Source organism: Hemibagrus wyckioides, linkage group LG27 (assembly GCF_019097595.1).
Source record: "Hemibagrus wyckioides isolate EC202008001 linkage group LG27, SWU_Hwy_1.0, whole genome shotgun sequence".
Taxonomy (NCBI): Eukaryota; Metazoa; Chordata; class Actinopteri; order Siluriformes; family Bagridae; genus Hemibagrus; species Hemibagrus wyckioides.
Genome location: NC_080736.1, coordinates 7,058,874 through 7,077,730, shown reverse-complemented (window position 1 = coordinate 7,077,730; position 18,857 = coordinate 7,058,874). Strand labels below are relative to the sequence as shown.

Sequence of the window (18,857 nt, the reverse complement as noted above, 5' to 3'; positions counted from 1 at the left end):
GGATAAGATGCCTTTCTATTGCAGGAGAAAAGAACAATTATATCAAAATTATTTATGAAAGTCAAGATTAATTATGAAAAAAATATATAAAATAGCCTCCCTAAGTGTTCTCTAAAAAGCCACGTCCAAACAGAAGCTGAATGCAAGTTTTACAGGCGAAAAGTGACCGGATGACCCCGGTTGGTGGTCTATCCATTGTTTTTGCTTCTTTTATTAAAAGCCTGTAGCAGCTTCAAAGAACATGTTTATTTTACTTAAAAGAGAACAAATATTACAATGCAATATTTAAGCTTCTTATAAAGTGAAAACATGCTTCTGCAGTCAACAAGGCAGTTTTTATGGGTATATGGTGTGTATTTGGCTGAGTATGTTTCAAGTCTAAATCGAAATATATTGTCCCAGAAAAATGTCATTATCATCATTCTAAGTCCCATTACAATCAAACCATAGCATCAATAATTTGACTTTTGGTGAATATGATGAAATATTTATGCTACTACCCATCACTCAGATGTAAGATGCCCAGGAGGACAAATGCATGCATTTAAGGAAGCATTTATAACAGGAACGTTTTTCCCCTACACAGAGGTTACTTAAAATCTACTACTAATCTAATACTCTTGGTATGTGCCTTGATTTCTGGTAAGTCAAAATGAAAGAGACTTAAACTTTATAAGCATGTGCATTATGTATGAATGTGAAAAGCGGGACTTCTGTTTCTCTGGGGATTTCCAGTGTAAATAAAGTTCAACCAATTACACACCGGTTACTAAGAAAATGGTCATCTTATGTCTCTTTAGACTAAATGCAGGGTGGATGATAGAAAGTTCCAATAACCTGACACCTAGTGGACAATGATATAAACCAAGTTTAACACAAATAGACCACGATAACAAATTTATAATAAAAAAAAAAAAGATCAAAAATACAATTCTTGGATATAAAATCAAGCTTTACAAATAAACAGTGTTGAAATACATATGTCTTGAGGATAGGAAAGGCTGGGGGTTGTGGTTATTTAGAAAAGAAGAAAACAAACGCAGTCACATTCCACAGATGGATGAGGTTCAGGGGAAATTGTGTAAAGTAACAAACTAACTACAGTCATAATTACATATAATTAAAGTGTCCTATGGTAGTTTTAATCCTGAGTAAGTGGTCAACGAATATTTCTTAGCTTGAAGTACAACTGCTTACGCACCAAACACAAAAGAAAGTTATTGGCTTGCACGTTATAATCAATGGACATCGTGTTCCTTCCTTTCTCAAGTGTAAATTCAATTCAACACACACACAATGTGCTAGTTCTAATATACCATACCAACACAATATCAAATTATTTTGCACATATAATTTCACTTATGTAAAATAAAAAAAAAAAAAAAAAAAAAAAAAAAAACATTTTTGATTCCATTGCCATTTTATCTATTACTTTATCTAGATACACTAACAAATATCACTGAAAAAAAAAGACATTCAATTCTTACACATCTGTAAAACATATGAAGGAAAACTTTATACATTTCCATTTGGTTTCCTCTTAATATGTTATCATCTAAAACATTTCAGACCTGAATGTAATTCCATACGACAGGAAGTTTGGGGGCGGGGGGTTTCCTACATTCACAGTTCTTGCAACACAGCTTCAACTTACTTTAGAGTACGCAACCACAATTTTAATTTCACTCATGTAACCCAAAATTTCTCCCTTCATACTGTTTGTGCAAAAAAAATAACACCGGTACATATATTTAAAAAATAAAATAAAATAAAATAAAACATGCACACATGTAAACTGCAAACGTTCTGAGATTCAGTAAGGCACTTTTGTAACTTACTGTATGTAAAAAAATAAAATAAAATAAAAAATAACATAGGCTTCATGACTGTTTAACCTTGCCACTACTGCCATCAAGTGGGGACAATATGACAATGAATATAACAGTGTTTACTATTAAACCGTTTTAAAAGGAGGTTATAGTATGGTTCTAAAGTTCATTTTACCTTCTGTGAAAAGGTTAACAATACAATAGCAATAGCAAAAAATACAAAATTAGGAGAGCATGTGTCTCTGAATAGGCAAGTATCATCCATTATATAATTTTATACTATATAAACACTGTGAAAGCTTTGGGTTACAAGTTCAAATGAACTGGGGTTATACAGATATACAGTCATTTTGACAAGCTTAATACATAATGTTAAAAAAAGTAACCTGCAATAATGAATATGTGGGGGGGGTTGGGTTGGGGGCTACTAAACCGTACTTTTCCTTGCCCTTCTTGGATGTAATAAAAATGAATGTAATAAAAATACATAGTGTGACTTTTAAAAAGATTTAAGGTACAGAAAGTATGGAATTATCTTTTAGGTGCACCTTGTACAAAAAGTGTAACCTGAGAGTGCTACCCCAGCAACTAATATTTCAGTTTTTCTTTATCTAATAGTGCTATGAAATGTATTTAAATCATGGCTAGCAAAATAAAATGGAGATTCAATTAATGTACAACATTAATCTGGTTCTAACCTAGAGTCAAAGTGCAATTCGTGGCTAAAATCTCTCCATCATGTACATCTGAGCCAGTATCTATATAGTTGCATTCTCTGTGCACACACACAAACACAGTCCATGTAAGAATTTCAGTTTTTAAAGAAAGCAATTAGTGAAAAGATTCATTAAACGTCAGTGGTCCTGTTGTCGTATTTTGCACTCTGTTCCCTAAAGATAATGAAAAGGGGGAAAAAAGCAAAAAATCAGTGCTATGACAAAATCTTGAACAAGACAGAATTATCCAATGTTCTATCTATCTATGCAACTCACTGTAACTCCTGTTTCAGTCTGCTCAGTTTGTCATGTAGCCTGTCGTTCTTCACCCGCAATGGGTTATCGGGCACAAACCAGGCAACGATAAACTTACACACCACTAATACATGCTATTGAGAAGAAGGAGAAGAAGAAGCAGAACTGTTAGTGAACTGTTAGTGAAGTATTACAATATTTACAGGAAAGCATAAATTCTTGTGTATTTGAATAGTTAGCACAGATCAGCATGATGGCATTCCAACTAGCATGGAATATATATATATGTATGTATGTATAGAAAGAAAAGAGCGTTTCATCCTGAAGTAAATTCTAAGGTGTCCATCAACCAAAGCAAATCCATCTCTGTTCTCGTGATCCAATCTCATATTAGCAAATATTTGTATTTCTTTATGACTGGTAAAAAGCAATCAAAAATGTAAAGAATAAAAAATAAATAAATAAATAAAAGACTGGTATAAACAGACAACTATATGTACAGCTTGATAGACAAGGCTAACAATCATACCTCAAACAAGATGACAAAAGCAAAGCGGGCTGCTAGTATGAACCAGTACTGTGAAGTGAAGCTCTGGTCATTTTCAGTGCGGTAGGCTTTGTAGCTGGAGGATGACAAATACATGTTAGTAATGCTTTTACAGTGTTCTTTGACTGGCTCTTTTACTGCTAATTCCATTAAATACATGTCATTTATCACTACATTCTCACACTAGTTTTATAGCCGTTAGTTTACCATCTTCCCATCTTAGCTTTATCTGACAGGATCTACAAAGTTTAGGCTGTAAAAATTGTTTCATCCATTAACATGGGAATAGGAGGGGTTTTTAAAAAAAAAAAAAAAAAAAAGTACTGCATCCAGCCACTAGAGGGACTCATACATTTGGCTTTTCCACCCATATCTACAGTCATTGGCTGGGTTCAAGAAAGTTTTAGTTGGAGACAAATGTGTTGCCAAACCTCACCTGCACTGAGTGATATTGATCCCACCATCCATCATCTGCTCAGTGGTGAAGTCTTTACGCACATTTGCATCAGACATGTATGCAGTGGTGAGTGTGTAGTCAGTGTAGCCTGTCAAACACCTGATGAACACAAATAATGTAGTTAAAAGTTTTTCTATAGACTATTCTAGCATTCATATAGCAAGCCTTTGAGACAACAAGGCTAGGAATGTAGTGAAGCTTTGTATTCATAAATATAAGGTGATGGATCCAATTTCTGATACTGACTGTATGTCTGTGGCTGTCCCATTGGCACATGGTCCGAAACGATAGCGATAAACCAAACGAGGAACAAATTCAGATGAAATGCCGATTACAAGTCCATTAGCAATGACTGCTGCCACCCCAATGGCCTCTAAAACTCTAGTCCACACACCTGAGTGCATACAGGAAAGAGGCATGGTTAAATAAAATAGCAAAGCTTGCTGATATTCTGAATATTCTTTCAGAATAATTACATGCACAGTTGCAAGTAAGTACCTCTTACCAATGTCATTGGTTTTCTTTGGTACTAAGCGGCGTTCCATGCGCAACATTTTAATGGCGTCCAGCCTGATCTCAAATATGTTGTTGATGAGGGCAAGAAGTGGAGCCAGGGGAAATGCCGCTACAAAGATGGTTGTGAAACTGAACTGGATAACTACAGAGAGGGGAGAATGGCAAATTATAATGAATTCAGATAAGGCACAGTGCACATGGTTTAACAGAGACTGTGATAACTAAGGCATTTTAAGGATACAAACATACAGTGAGGAAAAAAATTATTTGATCCCCTGCTGATTTTGTACGTTTGCCCACTGACAAAGAAATGATCAGTCTGTAATTTTAATGGTAGGTTTATCTGAACGGTGAGAGGCAGAATAACAAAAATCCAGAAAAACACATTTCAAAAAAGTTATACATTGATTTGCATTTTATTGAGTGAAATAAGTATTTGACCTCTTTGCAAAACATGACTTAGTAGCCTACTTGGTGGCAAACCCTTGTTGGCAATCACAGACGTCAGACACTTCTTGTAGTTGGCCACCAGGTTTGCACACATCTCAGATCTCAAGGAATTTGGGCCCACTCCTCTTTGCATCCACTACCCATTTTCAATTCCCTGGCTGAGGGAAGGAGGTTCTCACTCAAGATTTGACAGTACATGGCTCTGTCCATTGTCCCTTTGATGCGGTGTGGTTGTCCTGTCCCCTTAGAAGAAAAACACCCCCAAAGCATAATGTTTCCACCTCCATGTTTGACGGTGGGGATGGTCTTCTTGGAGTCATAGGCAGCATTCCTTCTCCTCCAAACACAGCAAGTTGAGTTGATGCCAAAGAGCTGGATTTTGGTCTCATTTGACCACAACACTTTCAGTTCTCCTCTGAATCATTCAGATGTTCACTGGCAAACTTCAGACGAGCTTGTACATGTGCTTTCTTTAGCAGGGGGACCTTGCAGGCGCTACTGGATTTCAGTCTTTCACGGCGTAGTGAGTTATAGTCATAGTTACCAATTGCTTTCTTGGTGACTATGGTCCCAGCTGCCTTGAGATCATTGACAAAATCCTCCAGTGTAATTCTGGGCTGATTCCTCACCATTCTCATGATCATTGAAACTCCATGAGGTGAGATCTTGCATGGAGCCCCAGACCGAGGAAGATTGAGTCATTTTGTGTTTCTTCCATTTGGGAATAATCGCACCAACTGTTGTCACCTTCTCACCAAGCTGCTTGGCGATGGTCTTGTAGCTCATTCCAGCCTTGTTTAGGTCTACAATCTTGTCCCTGACATCCATGGACAGCTCTTTGGTCTTGACCATGATGGAGAGTTTGGAATCTGATTGATTGCTTGCTTCTATGGACAGGTGTCTTTCATACAATTAATGAGCTGAGATTACGAGCACTCCCCGAGAGTGCTCCTACTGTAATCTCAGTTCCTTACCTGTACAAAAGACACCTGAGAGCCAGAAATCTTTCTGTTTGATAGGGGATTTCACTCGTTAAAATGCAAATCAATGTGTAACTTTTCTGAAATGTGTTTTTCTGGATTTTTTTTGTTGTTATTCTGTCTCTCACTGTTCAAATACACCTACAATTAAAAGTACAGACTGATCATTTCTTTTTTCAGTGGGCAAACGTACAAAATCAGCAGGGGATCAAATCATTTTTTTCCCTCACTGTATGATAGACAATTGAATTGACAATCTTTACACCATATTCTTCACAGTTTTGAAAAGCTGGTGACTATCACGGCATCTATCATCTGTCAGAGAACATGGCCAATGTTGCTTCCTCATCTCCAAACCACAGGTGCCATCATCAGGATTTGAACTTTACCAAAGGGTGAATGCTTTATTTGTTTTGTTGTGTTGTGTTTTCTGTTCACACACACCTACCCATTTCTAGGAACTCATTAAACAAACTGAAGGAATGGACTGGATTTAGATGGTAGTTCCTCAGCCACTCCTGGAGACTGCAGACATCACAGAGCTCAATACCAGGACCGTCTTCTTTACATGCTGGTGTCTTGCAGCTACCACACTTCTCCAGGTCTTTCATAAATGTTGCCCTTTTAAGACAAAGCTTGAGCCACCTGGAGGAAACAAATCACCTTAATAAGACTGTCAAGTTTTAATAAATAAATAAATAAATAAATAAATGGGAAGTTAGTAGTTCAGTTAAAATCACTTACGGCCCAGCAAACTCAAATATGTTGCTGATGGTTTGTTTAAGCATAAGAATGATGGCCATTTGAATGAAGAGGTCAGTAAGACAACCGCTAGGGTGGCACTAAAACACAATGGATGCGTGACATCAGCTATACACAGATATTCATATTATTCATTTATGTCTGTTGGGGACAGCCATAATCTATGTGGTAAGTTTTGAAGTAAAATTATGGCATTTGTAAAATGTATAAAATTTACCTCCTCCAGTCTCCATTTTCCCGCTATTCGCACATAGTTGCCTGGGTAACCATTAAGCCTGAGCAAAGTACAGTATGCGTGATCTTTTAGTACTACATATGCTGACTGGCAATAAGACAGACATGCATTTAATTTAAAAATTTCATGTATTACATTTTTATTTAATATAAGTTCTGAAATTAGTATACGATTACCTGCCCAGAAAAAAGGCCACATAGATTAGTGAGGAGAAGAGTGTGAAGAACTGGAAGGTGAACATTTTCACAGTAAAGCTCCTTTCTGTGGCTGCAAATGAGCGAGTCTTTTCTGCAGGGACACACATTCATAAGCAATACCAGATTCATTAGCATCAATACCTTTCACTTATTACTTTAACAGACATTATTCTTACATGAATTTTTATTTTTAAAGATTCTGTCTCAGAAGATTAAGTGGCGGCCAGAGATAATGCAAGTTAATGGTCGCAAACACGCATCTAAATCAGCATACTTAATCAGTCTTTTGTTCTTTCATGGGTAGCCTGAATATTTATATTTCAGGCACTTGGCAGATGCCCATATCCAGAGCAACATACAGTTTATATCATTTTATACAACTGACCAATTAAGGGTTAAGGGTCTACTCAGGGGCCCAGCAGTGGCAGCTTGTTGGACCTGGGAATCAAACCCACAGCCTTCCAATCAGTAGTCCAACACCTTAACCACTAAGCTACCACAATATTATATGTATAATATGCACTGGATTTTTTTAGAATTGGAAAGAAAATACTTTACTTGATAATGTATCAAATATGATTGTACATACAAGACAGGCAAAGAAATACACTGTTTAGACACAGATTTCATTTCAGAAACCTGTTCAACTAGTGCCTCTGAGTCATTTGGCTCTATTTATAGCAGCTCACCACTGAACACATGATTGGTGGAGGAATCAAATGATTACACGACTTATTTCTTGAATGTTTATACCTACCTAATGCACACAGCTTGAATGCCACAAATCTGTTCACCTGCAAACAAAAAGGTTAACACCATTCAATGACCATACACTTATTATAAATTATAATTTTTTTTAACTATAAGCTAGTCTACAAAGACCTTGTCTGATGAGAAAATACATGAACAAATAACTGAACAAACTGGTGAGAGCAGGTTCTCTGGAGTTCAAAAACATGGCATGATTTGGATATTCATAAGCATGTTCAAATATGTTTAAGCAGGTAATAAAAACTTATTTCCATCCCATTTGTAAGATTTCATATGCTCTATTGAAGGAAGAAAAATTGCTCTAACAGCATTTACCTCTTTGTGTGTGAAACACACTGGTGATGTCATGAAACTGGAGTCACATGACAGTCATTATAATCCACAGGCATTAACTGTTTGAAACTACTACAGCAGACTGCACCGAAATCAGATAAATGTTGCCTGTATTATTGCCCAGTTTATACCCCAGAGCTGTCAACACCAACTGATCCTAAATCTGCCACCTGTTCAGACTCAGTATTAACATTTGATCATAAGTACACAGGACAGTGAAGTGTTCACATTAGGCATGTCTAGAAAACTTCAATGAGTAGATTTCATTAATATCACTGACTAACTACTGACTAATACTTTTAATTATAGAATTAAGAATTGAACAGAACATAATTTTGATTATGTTTAATTATTGTGGCTGCATCAGAGCTCCAGGGTCCTCGGTTTGATCTTGAGCTTGTCCAGGTTTTTATCCATTTAAAAAATGTTGCTGAAACAGTGGACTGGCTATTCTAAATGGATGACTGACTGTAGTCCGTAACATGCTGTTTAGCTTGCCTACTCTTACCCAACTTGTTATTTGGATGACAGCTTTAAATATTACTATTTTTAAGTAAGCATACTTTTACTTAATGGGACTCTTTAGTGATGTACAGTATTTATCTTTATTGGTCACACTAGAAATGTGGAAAGCCTGGCCACCTATTTGACCTCATTCACACCAGTATTTGACAGTGGACGTTAATAGCAGCTCGTAAACAGAATCTTGGTCTGAAATTTTGTAAATATGGTGCTAGGTGGTGGTTCTTACCCGAGTCATAGCCTGTATAGTCAGGTAGTGCAGCACTGCTCCCAGAGTCACTGCAATCATGTTGGCATTATCGTTTATAAGCTTCCACTGGGTGTCTGATAGGAGCATGGCCGATACCACACGGACGATCACCAGAGCATGTGTTAAGCCTATGATCACCACTAGCTATACACAGTGAAAAAGGGCATAAAGCTGATTAGTAGTTACCATCCTTCTCCCTGTCCCAAGGGACACTCCAATTTCCTTAAGACTACAGACTTCTCCCATTTTTTATTTTGCATTCCAAAACTGTGCTTAACATTCCTCTTTTGAGCTCTTAATGGGTTTTTTGGCAACTCAGCAGTGGTGTTTTATCTAAAAAGTGCTTTGTGATATGCTTGGACCATTCAGTGCAGAAAGTTTTGAAATCAAAGTATATACATGTGGCTTAATTTCCACATGATTGCAACCCTGACTGTAAACTACTGGTCCATAATCAGTACTTTAGAAATTGTTGACATGATCTTGTGTCATTTCTTTTTACTCCCATGCACCTTGAACACTAGACATTTTACTCGCTTACATGCGTGAAAAACGACCACTGGGTTTAGGGCAACATTTCATTTGAGGCTTGTTAATAGGTAACACACATCAAATACTCAAACCACTCTCAAACAAAATCAACAAAGGGACAATGAGCAGTGTGGTGAATTGCATGACTTACCACCACTGTGACCAGCAGAAGAACAAGAATGCTCCGTAAATATGAGTGTTTGTACTCCTTGGGTTTACAATGTGGGTCATTTACAATTTCCAGAATCAGATCCTCCTGTGGACACAAAGTTTTAATCAAATCCAGGAAGACAGATTTTGGTAATTAATTAATTAATTAATTAAAGTATAATTTGCTGGTACAAAATAAAAAATAAATAAATAAAAAGAAGATGGCCTGATACTGGTAGACATTAGTTCTCAAATGAAATAATACTCCACCTCATCTTCACACCAGTCAAAGACCCTCCACCGGGAGACATGTAGTGATCGATGCCGCTTCCACAGCTCCAGAAACAAAGTGGCTAGTTCAAACATATTACAATAAATCATTAGGCATAGATGTGGTCTGGATGTATTTGTTTTAGAGATAACAGGAGAATGATACATACCCCATACAGCCATAAACATTGCAAAGGCCACAGTTCCTTCATTGTCAAACAGATGACTCAACTTAAAATAAGGACAGATGACATACAGACTTTTAGTGTTTTCTTTTAACAAATAAATGGAAAAACCAGTGAAGCTCTTATTTTATTACCTTAGCATAAAAACAGGTGTCTGACAGATTCCACACGCGGCACCTTTTGTCACATATTGGGCACATAGTGATGTTTGACTCACAGACTTCCTTTCTAGAACCCACACACAAACATCATGACAAAACATATCTACATCTAATCAGATTAGAGACATAATTAACCTTTCATTGATTTTTGAACATCAAGGTTGTTTATCTATTTTGGCGTATAATGTAAAGTTTATATTCAAAAACTGCACACATGCCAGTAGGAATTTTGGCTCACTCACATGAGGGGGTTGGAGTCAAAGAAGGCCAGGGCATAAAGAAACACAACCACTCCAATGATGGCAGCAGGGATTAGCATGCGTGTGTACCAGCCAAGCCATAGAAAATACAATGCTACCTTCTCACCGAAGTAATCCCTGCAAGAGCACAATGTTGCCAGTAAGCCAATACTAATTCACAGGGGAATAAGCATGGAGTAATTTAAAAAATAAACACTCAATAAATAGTACAACTTGAGATGGGTCTCTAAAAACAACAATACAGGCTTTACCTGATATCATCAACAGGTTGGTTGACTAGATGTTTTAAGGCCCCCCAGTTGGCCCACTTCCTCTTCAGATACTTCTGCTGCGTCCTCTACAAATGCAAAAACATCAATAATATGTATGATAATATGTTTAGATCTCAATTAATCAAATAAAATGAATAAAAGCAAGCAAACAAATAAGGTTTTACCTCATGGAGGCAGAACAAGGTCTCGAACACTTCCTGCCTCAAAAGATCCCTGAAGCCCTCTGGGTGTGCTCAGAAGGATTATTATACAACTGATTAACATAGAGGCTTCATTTCTCTGTATACTACATAAACTGGTTGCTTATGTAATGCATTAGTGTGTAGCATTAGCTTTCCTCAAGTCAGATTTGTGATAAGGTTCTTGGTAGTTTATATTATTATTATTATTATTATTTCAAGGCCATACTTTAACTGTGGCCAGCCAATTGTAGTGAAATTTATCCATTACAATAGAAACAGAAATCTAATGGCTTAAGTATTATCTGTGAAAGGAATGTAAAATATTTCTAAAAAAATTTTTTGAGCCCTTCTTAAACAATGTATGTGTACAAATAAAAGAAATACTTGGAAATCTCCTGAATTATATTAAATATATATATATAAAATTATTGTGACACTAAAAATTAGTATGGCCCTTGATTATCTAGTCTACTTCTAATAATGTGCCTATATGTATTATAGTAAGGAATAAATGTAAATATATGACAGCAACTTCTACATAGATGAAAATTATACAGAATTTCAAAATAAACATTGAAATGACAGGCAGGTCACTCACCTCCTTTTCCAATAAATGTATGGTGCAGGATGTAATAGACAATCCTAATCCTGGACAAAGTGGGATCAGTATGAGCTTGTGTATATAAAATAAAACACTAATTTTGAAGTAAACTACTGGACTACAGATGACAGACAAGTTCTCTCACACACCTTGTGGTGTTTTGGACACAGCCTCCATATTCAGCACTCCAGTTACAAGAATCAGACACCTTCAGCAGGTACTTATACTTGTCGAAGAGTTCCTCAGGAGCACGAATGCCATAGAATATCTTGTTATCGTGTTGGATTTTCTGTGAATGCAGAGTGAGGACAAGTGCTTTATGCTGTTGTGATAAAACATTTCTTGGCCTCTGTTAGACTGCAACTGAGGACTCACCGTCACTTTCAAATTTTTCGATTTGAGCTCGTTGATGTAGACTTTCTGCTTTTGGTATCTCTGATCTCGGTTTTCAACTGTGTGTGCTACTAGTATGCAGTCAAATGATCGCACAGCAGTATTAGGAGAGCTCAGCTGAAAAGCAACATGGAAAACAATACAGATGAGACAACAAAAACCCATTCACATGACTCATTGACATTCACAGTATACTGTGTTTATTTGCTTATCTGTGGTTTTTGGTGTGCTGAGAGGAAGTGTGACAGTGTAATACATTTCATGTAATACTCATATGATACGTTGATATGTCGGCTAACCATGAGTCTTGTGAGAATCCAATGATTCAACAGCCTTTATTTCATTCACATAAAGAGTCTTACCAATGGTATTAAGGTATCTCTGCCATTTCCAGCGCTTTTCCTGTTCATCACCTTGAGCTCTATGCCATCCTACAGCATAACAGACCAAAAATAGTAAATGTCCTTTTAAAACATAGATCTAATTCTTAGACAAAATAATAAGGAAACAGTGATGCGCGACACGTTTCTGTTTTTGGTTTCACTGTCTTTGCATACCTGTTGCATACCTGTTTAAATAATAGACATCCTCAAGAACTGCTTCGTTTGCCATTGTATCCTGCTCTGTGTGTTAACTCAAAGATATCATTCTATACATAAAATCTGATGCAAATGATTAACTTCCTGCTAATCTTTTGCTAAGCAACAGTAATCTGACTCCAGCTCTGAACTTTTTTAAGGTCGTAAACACAAATTATGACCTTAGTATACAAGGTTCTGTCAGGGTTAAGAAGTTCATAAAGAACCTCTTTACAAAACCTTCAGTAGTGTTTAACTTTACTCTATACTATAACGTAATACTGTAATGTTTTATAAGTCACTATCTATGGTTACCCAGATGAGGATGAGTTCCCTTTCAAGTCTCGTTGCACTTGAGGTATCTTCCACATGCCATCTTAGGGAAATTTTTTTTTGCCACTGTTACCTCTACCTTGTTCATTAGACATCTAAATGTAAATCGACATTTGTTTTTTGTAAAGCTGCTTTCTGGCAAGGTCTATTATTAAAATCACAATATAGTACAATTAACTGAAAGGAACATTACAATACAATCAGGACAACACAAAATCTTTGTATTTGTCTTGTCAGGATACAAGAAAAAGTATAAAACCAAAGCCATCACATATTGATACTATTAACTGCTCTTCCGTTGTGTGATCTGGAAATAGGTGTAGCACTTTGCAAGTTTTTATAGGTCAGTGTAAAAGTAAAACCACCAGTTTATGTAAACAAGTGGACTAGAGTGTGTCTACCAGCTGATGCTACATTTTGTTTGATCATTGTAACAGCAGCAAACAGGTTGCACCGTAATGCCTACTCCTACAGGTTTAACGTAATTACAGGTCCAGGCATGACTCTGAGGCATGTGTAGGTGCATGAAATAAAGAGAGAGAAATAATGCAACAAAGCTCTTAACACAGCCAGTATAACCAGGGCTGTTCATCCGGTCTTCTCTTTTTACACCACAATACCCCAGACAACTATTAGCTTCACCTACATTTGGACACAAATATACACATTTTCACATTGCATTTACCTTCACATTGAGAATGTCCAAACAATATATAAAGACAGACTGTTGATAAGAGTCTGGCTCTTGTACATGTTTATCTAATACCCTTAAGATCAAAACAATTTAGCACATCGCAAAATGTTCCAGGGTGGGATTACAGCACAGGTCTATCTGCTTTCACTTTTGTTTTTAATTAAAAAGCATGACAACACTTAATCTAAAAATCTGGATTTAGAAGGTATGAAATGGCTGGGATAGTTCTGAAAGTTTATTACAACAACCTCAACCCAGATTTCTACATCAGATCACATGTTTACCTTTTGGTGCATGTAGAATTAGCTATGAAAAGTTAGGGATACAGTAGGCCTATTCCTTCCTGGAAAACAATCCTAACATGCTATAAAAAAAATACCGATCACAGTGTTTTTGCTGTCAAAACAAAGGCATTAATCTAAGAAACTCCTAAGCAACTCACTTTTTAAAAGACTGTGCCTGTGGATTCTAAACAATAGGGGGAAATTCCAAATGATATTAAAATGATGTGAAAGAAATAGATGCGTCATCGAGGTGGAACAACTTCATTCAGCTTCAGAGAAAACTGGTTAGAATCAACTACATGTTTGGCAAGGAGTTACTGTGTCAAAGTACAATTAGTTCTGCAATAACATGCAAAAAAAAGTCATTAGAATGACTTTACATACGTCGAGAACTAGACATCGACCTTTCACACCAATTATACGTCATAACCTTAATCCATCTGCCCCAAAACACAAACAAGTTTTTTCCTTTCTCGCACCCTGTCTTTCCTTACCTCGACTTCTCCCAAAGGCATGATGGAGATCTTTAAGGGGATTTAAGGTCCGACAATCATTAATTAAAAATGCGCGCTTCAGTTCTGTTGCCTTGTCGACATCTGCAGTGTCCACCGGTCCACGACTAAAAGCAACACAGAAAGTCCATCAGGTGCTTTAGGATTAAACACAACTTTTCGCAATCAGATACTTCCGCATTACTTGGCTCACGAACTCCTGCTGGCAAAAAAAGTTGTGCGCGCGCCCGAAGTTGGCTGCACCGGCTGTTTAGGTGCCAGTGACGTCACTGTACTACGAGCGAAGGAGGCGCGTGCGACTGTTACAGGTGAACAGTGAGACTGAAAGCGAATCTTCAAATAAGATGCTGGTGTCAATGTATGCAGTGTTTAGTGTTCTCCGGTTTCTTTTCATTTTCCAGTAGGTGAACTGTTTACTCTACATTGCCCCTAGGCCTGTGTGTGTGTGTGTGTGTGTGTGTATTGTATACTGTGATAACCACCCGGCTGACAAGTATGACAGTTAAATTTGCAAAAGCTTCCTTACAACCGACTACGCCACCTAGGGCATAAATGGAGACCCCAGGAACTCCCTACCAAAATAGGTTCATTTTTCAAGGTATGGAACAGTGGAAAAACATCACCCGACAAAAAACTCAAATATACAATTCTTTATTACAATCAAGGAATACAGGAAAAAGAAAACCAGAGTCCAAAGTCCACGCTCAGTAACAGTCTGGAGTTAACGCAGTCTCAGCTGGGCATCAGAAGTCACAGCCACTGTCCTTTTACCCTCAATTCCCCAAATAAAGACCATGGGAATGACAGTGGCGGGCCGAGCATTTCACACCTAGGCCTTCACTGGTGTCCTTCCTGAATTAATCCACCTCTATACCATCATTATGACCCCCTGACATTTTCTACTCCCTCTTAAAATTCTGCGATTCTCCATAAACTGTACACAAATTGGTGGTCGCCTCAGTCCCCTTTAAATTTCATATGAAAACGGAGGCAGACTTCGGCTCCTCTCCATCTTTCAGCGTGTTCTTCAATCCGCGGCGTCTCAAAGCGAGGATCAGAGGACGTGTGTGCGCGAGAGAGAGATGAGGAAGACTCGTATTTAACTTATTCAGTACTCAAACGTTACACACATCTGTGCAATACAGTGGAATGCTGCAATAAGTTCACCATCCTACCCTGTTAGTCAAACCTTTATTTCATCCCGGTTACTTTTCTCAAAAAAAAAAAAAAAAAAAAAAAGCGACATCCCTGATGCCGTTTGCAGCAAACTGTAATCTCCGGAGTAGGGGTGGGCGAATCGATCCTAATATCGATACCAACGTTGGTATCGATATCGGATCGATACCACCCTGCCGAGATCGATACTTTAGTTTAAAATTCTCTAATCTATCCTGAAGTACGTTGCTCTGGTCCATCAAAAAGCTTACATGTCTCTGAATAAGTTGCTCCTTTTATATATCGACTCGTACGCACACGTTGCTCCGCCCCTGCTCCGTGTTCAGTTGTCCGGCAAATCACGTGACTCAGCTGCGCCAAACAAGCAGTTTTGGCTGCTCTGAATGAGAGATGACAGGAGCATTGTGTGAACTTTTACTGCAGTAAATCAAAGCGTTGCAAACTGATGTTTGTAGAAAGGGAAACATGTAAACATGCTATTGTTTCTGAACATAAACCTCCAAGTCTTAACAGGGTGTCAGGGTTTAAAAGGGGGCTGCAGGGAATATTTCCTTGGACATGGAGGGCTTTGGGGGTATAAAGCCAAAGACAGACTCGGATGCAATAGTATGTGCTTTTGTTCAGTTATCTGCACTTTACTTCATTCTTACAAGCTGTTCACTTTTTATAAAATGAGGCAGATGTGTAATGAAAGGGAAACATTTTATTTTGAATAAAATCATTTGTTCTCCAGTAATTGTGCACTTTATTTAAAAAATATTTGTGTTTTAAAGTTATTTGTTTAAAGACAAAGTGCTAAAAGAAATTATATTGTTTCTGAACAAAAATCCCCAGACTAAAGGAAAAAATGTAAGTTTAAAAAAAAGATCATTGTTCTCTTGTAATACTTGTGCAAATTTCATTTTTGCAAATTCAGTTCATTACAGTAATAAAATGTATTTTTATTTGGCTTAGAAGTGTTTAAAATCTGTCCTGGGTTTTAAAAAATACAGGTGCTTTGAGAGCACAAATTACAAAATCTTTCAGTGTCCAAGAAAATGTATTCTAATTTAGCATATGATGCATTCACTTCATAAATCATGACAAACTGCTCTACAGGAAAGTAGATGTAGAGTCAAGTTCATGCTTTTAGAAAGTATCGGTATCAATATCGGCGATACTGTCCCTGTATTTACTTGGTATCGGCTCGATACCAAATTTTGCAGTATCGCCCACCCCTACTCCGGAGGACGCAGCATTCAAAATGAGACGCAGAGAATATAGAAACAACGTACATGGGCGGGTCGCTGACTCTGACAACTCCAACTATCCAATCAAAGGACGGGGAATTGCTAACGTAATCGTATGCCTGCAGGATGGCACCAGTGATGCCAACCCGAAATCTGATTGGTTAATGGAACAATTTCATCGCCACTTATTTTAAGCTACGGGCGCCTGCACTTTTGATTCTGAAGGCCTTACGGCCGGGCGACACATGTCAGCCACTAGCCGAAATATGATTGGATAAATACTCTTATCATAAATTTACACTAGTGGAAGCAGCGCAACCGAGAGAAAAGCTATGAAATGTAGAGAATAGATTGGGAATAATTTAATACACATGCATGGAAAAATATTAAAATGCAAGTCAGCTCACTGCTGAATAGGCCAGCAGAGAAGGCCTTGCTGGCCCTGACGGTCCGCCACTGGGGAATGGTGATGCTGGAAAATAAGAAAACACTGCCAGCGTCTAACGTACTTAATATCCACACAGTCTACTCAATAACACTAGTATATCCGCTAAAATCGAAACCAATCGCTAAAAATCACTCACAGCGTGACCGGATAGCAACCCCGCTATCCAGTCTGGTGTAGTCAGGCACGGAAGAAGCACGCCAGTGTTCGCTCTCATCTCGCAGCACCCGCAGTAGACTCCCGCAAACATCCATCCACCAGTCACGCGTGTTGCTCGCCCACGGTGCTCCATGAACCAATAACCCTTCCGGCATTACTCACAACGTTACACTTTCACACAGCCATAAACTGCCACGCTGTATACAGCGCACTCCTTACTGGAAACGCTGGTGCAGAAGCTCCTCTTCTTCTTCTCGCCCTCTCATTAAGCTAGGCCCAATTTCACTCACACGGTACCTCCACTTCACAGCTGTTCCCGATCACAGCTGCTCTTTTGTAAACGAGAGCTCTAATCCGTCGTCCAATCCCCTCGTTAGTCCAATTAATTTAAATAGGCATGTAGCTTGGAATACTGCCTACAAACAGAAAAAGAAAACACACAGCAACCCACACAAAAGCAAAACAACCCAAAGCAAATGCATGCACACAAAAAAAACCCCACACACATATGTACACTACCAGTCAAAAGTTTGGACACACCTTCTAATTCCACGGTCTTTCCTGATGTTTATTTCTTTCTACATTGTAAAACAGTACACAATAATGTCGTTTGAACAGTTGATATTGAGATATGTCTGCTACTGATGCTCTGTAAAGCCTTCATAACGGCTCTAATCTGAGGTGTTAATTGGTGATTTCTGAGGCTGGTCACTCTAAATGAACTTCTCCTCTGCAGCAGAGGTAATTTTTGGTCTTGCTTTACTGGGATGGTCTTCATGTGAGCCAGTTTCATCATGGTGCTTGATGGGTTTTGCAAATGCACTTGACAATACTGTTCTTGCAAGAACTATTCCAGAACACCTGACCTCCACAGTGACCCTGACCAGGAAAAAGCTATTACTGAAGAAGAAGAAGAAGAAATAGAAGAAGATGATGCTATTCTTCACAAGAAGTACTACACTAATAAATCCTACTAGACTTGTAAGACCACTATATAGGTTGTGTGGACACATAATACTTACTGGAGATCATCTGCTGCTGTTCACTACATATTTTGTCAGCACCCTAATCCTCAACCAGTGACAATAAGGAGTGTATTAATCACAGCAGCAGTGGTGTGGCATTCTAGTGTTGAAAAATATCTACCAAATATCTAGTCCTACCTAATATCAAGGCCTTGGTTATCTTTAAGCTCGTGCCTATTGATTGAAAGTAAATTGGGGTTTACAAATCATACCTAGCAACAGACAAGCTATTCATTATGTGTATCTGTATAAAGTCCAGCTAGATGGTAGGTGTAACTGATAAAAAGGCAAATGAGTGTAGAGGTCAGCTAATCTATCTAGCCCAGAGGAGACGGAGTCCAGCATTGTGTATATTTTATCAGATGTGTTTGAGCACAGAATCTCTGGGATATTGTCTATAAGTACCACATTTGGGTCTAATTTTATTTCTTTGCAAAACATTACTATAAATGTGTCATGTCAATGATATATGTGCAAACAATGTGTATGAGCAATTTTTAAAAGACGATTAAACTTCAACTTGCAGGACCAACTCAGCCGAATGACCATACAAACCTGATATCAGTTTCTTTACTATGAAAATGTCATGAAAAACAG

At 37.9% G+C, this 18,857-nt stretch overlaps 1 protein-coding gene across 2 annotated transcripts; it reads right to left on the bottom strand.

Moving 5' to 3' along the window:
* Nucleotides 1–882: 882 nt before the first annotated feature.
* On the bottom strand, nucleotides 883–14,457 carry ano9b (anoctamin 9b). Of its 2 annotated transcripts, none has more exons than XM_058381342.1 (24): nucleotides 14,209–14,457; nucleotides 12,188–12,256; nucleotides 11,808–11,942; nucleotides 11,582–11,721; nucleotides 11,430–11,479; nucleotides 10,814–10,881; nucleotides 10,629–10,714; nucleotides 10,360–10,494; nucleotides 10,091–10,184; nucleotides 9,942–10,002; nucleotides 9,772–9,854; nucleotides 9,503–9,607; nucleotides 8,800–8,964; nucleotides 7,702–7,738; nucleotides 6,924–7,035; nucleotides 6,730–6,787; nucleotides 6,495–6,592; nucleotides 6,199–6,395; nucleotides 4,310–4,462; nucleotides 4,051–4,198; nucleotides 3,784–3,903; nucleotides 3,330–3,423; nucleotides 2,822–2,934; nucleotides 883–2,719 (listed from the first exon to the last, which is right to left on the bottom strand). In XM_058381342.1, exons 1-24 carry the CDS (start codon nucleotides 14,227–14,229, stop codon nucleotides 2,677–2,679), a joined length of 2,385 nt encoding a protein of 794 aa, XP_058237325.1. In that variant the 5' UTR covers nucleotides 14,230–14,457; the 3' UTR covers nucleotides 883–2,676. The 2 variants fall into 2 exon arrangements, with proteins under 2 accessions (XP_058237325.1, XP_058237326.1); XM_058381343.1 differs by having other exon boundaries at nucleotides 10,814–10,872; nucleotides 14,209–14,456.
* Nucleotides 14,458–18,857: the final 4,400 nt, after the last annotated feature.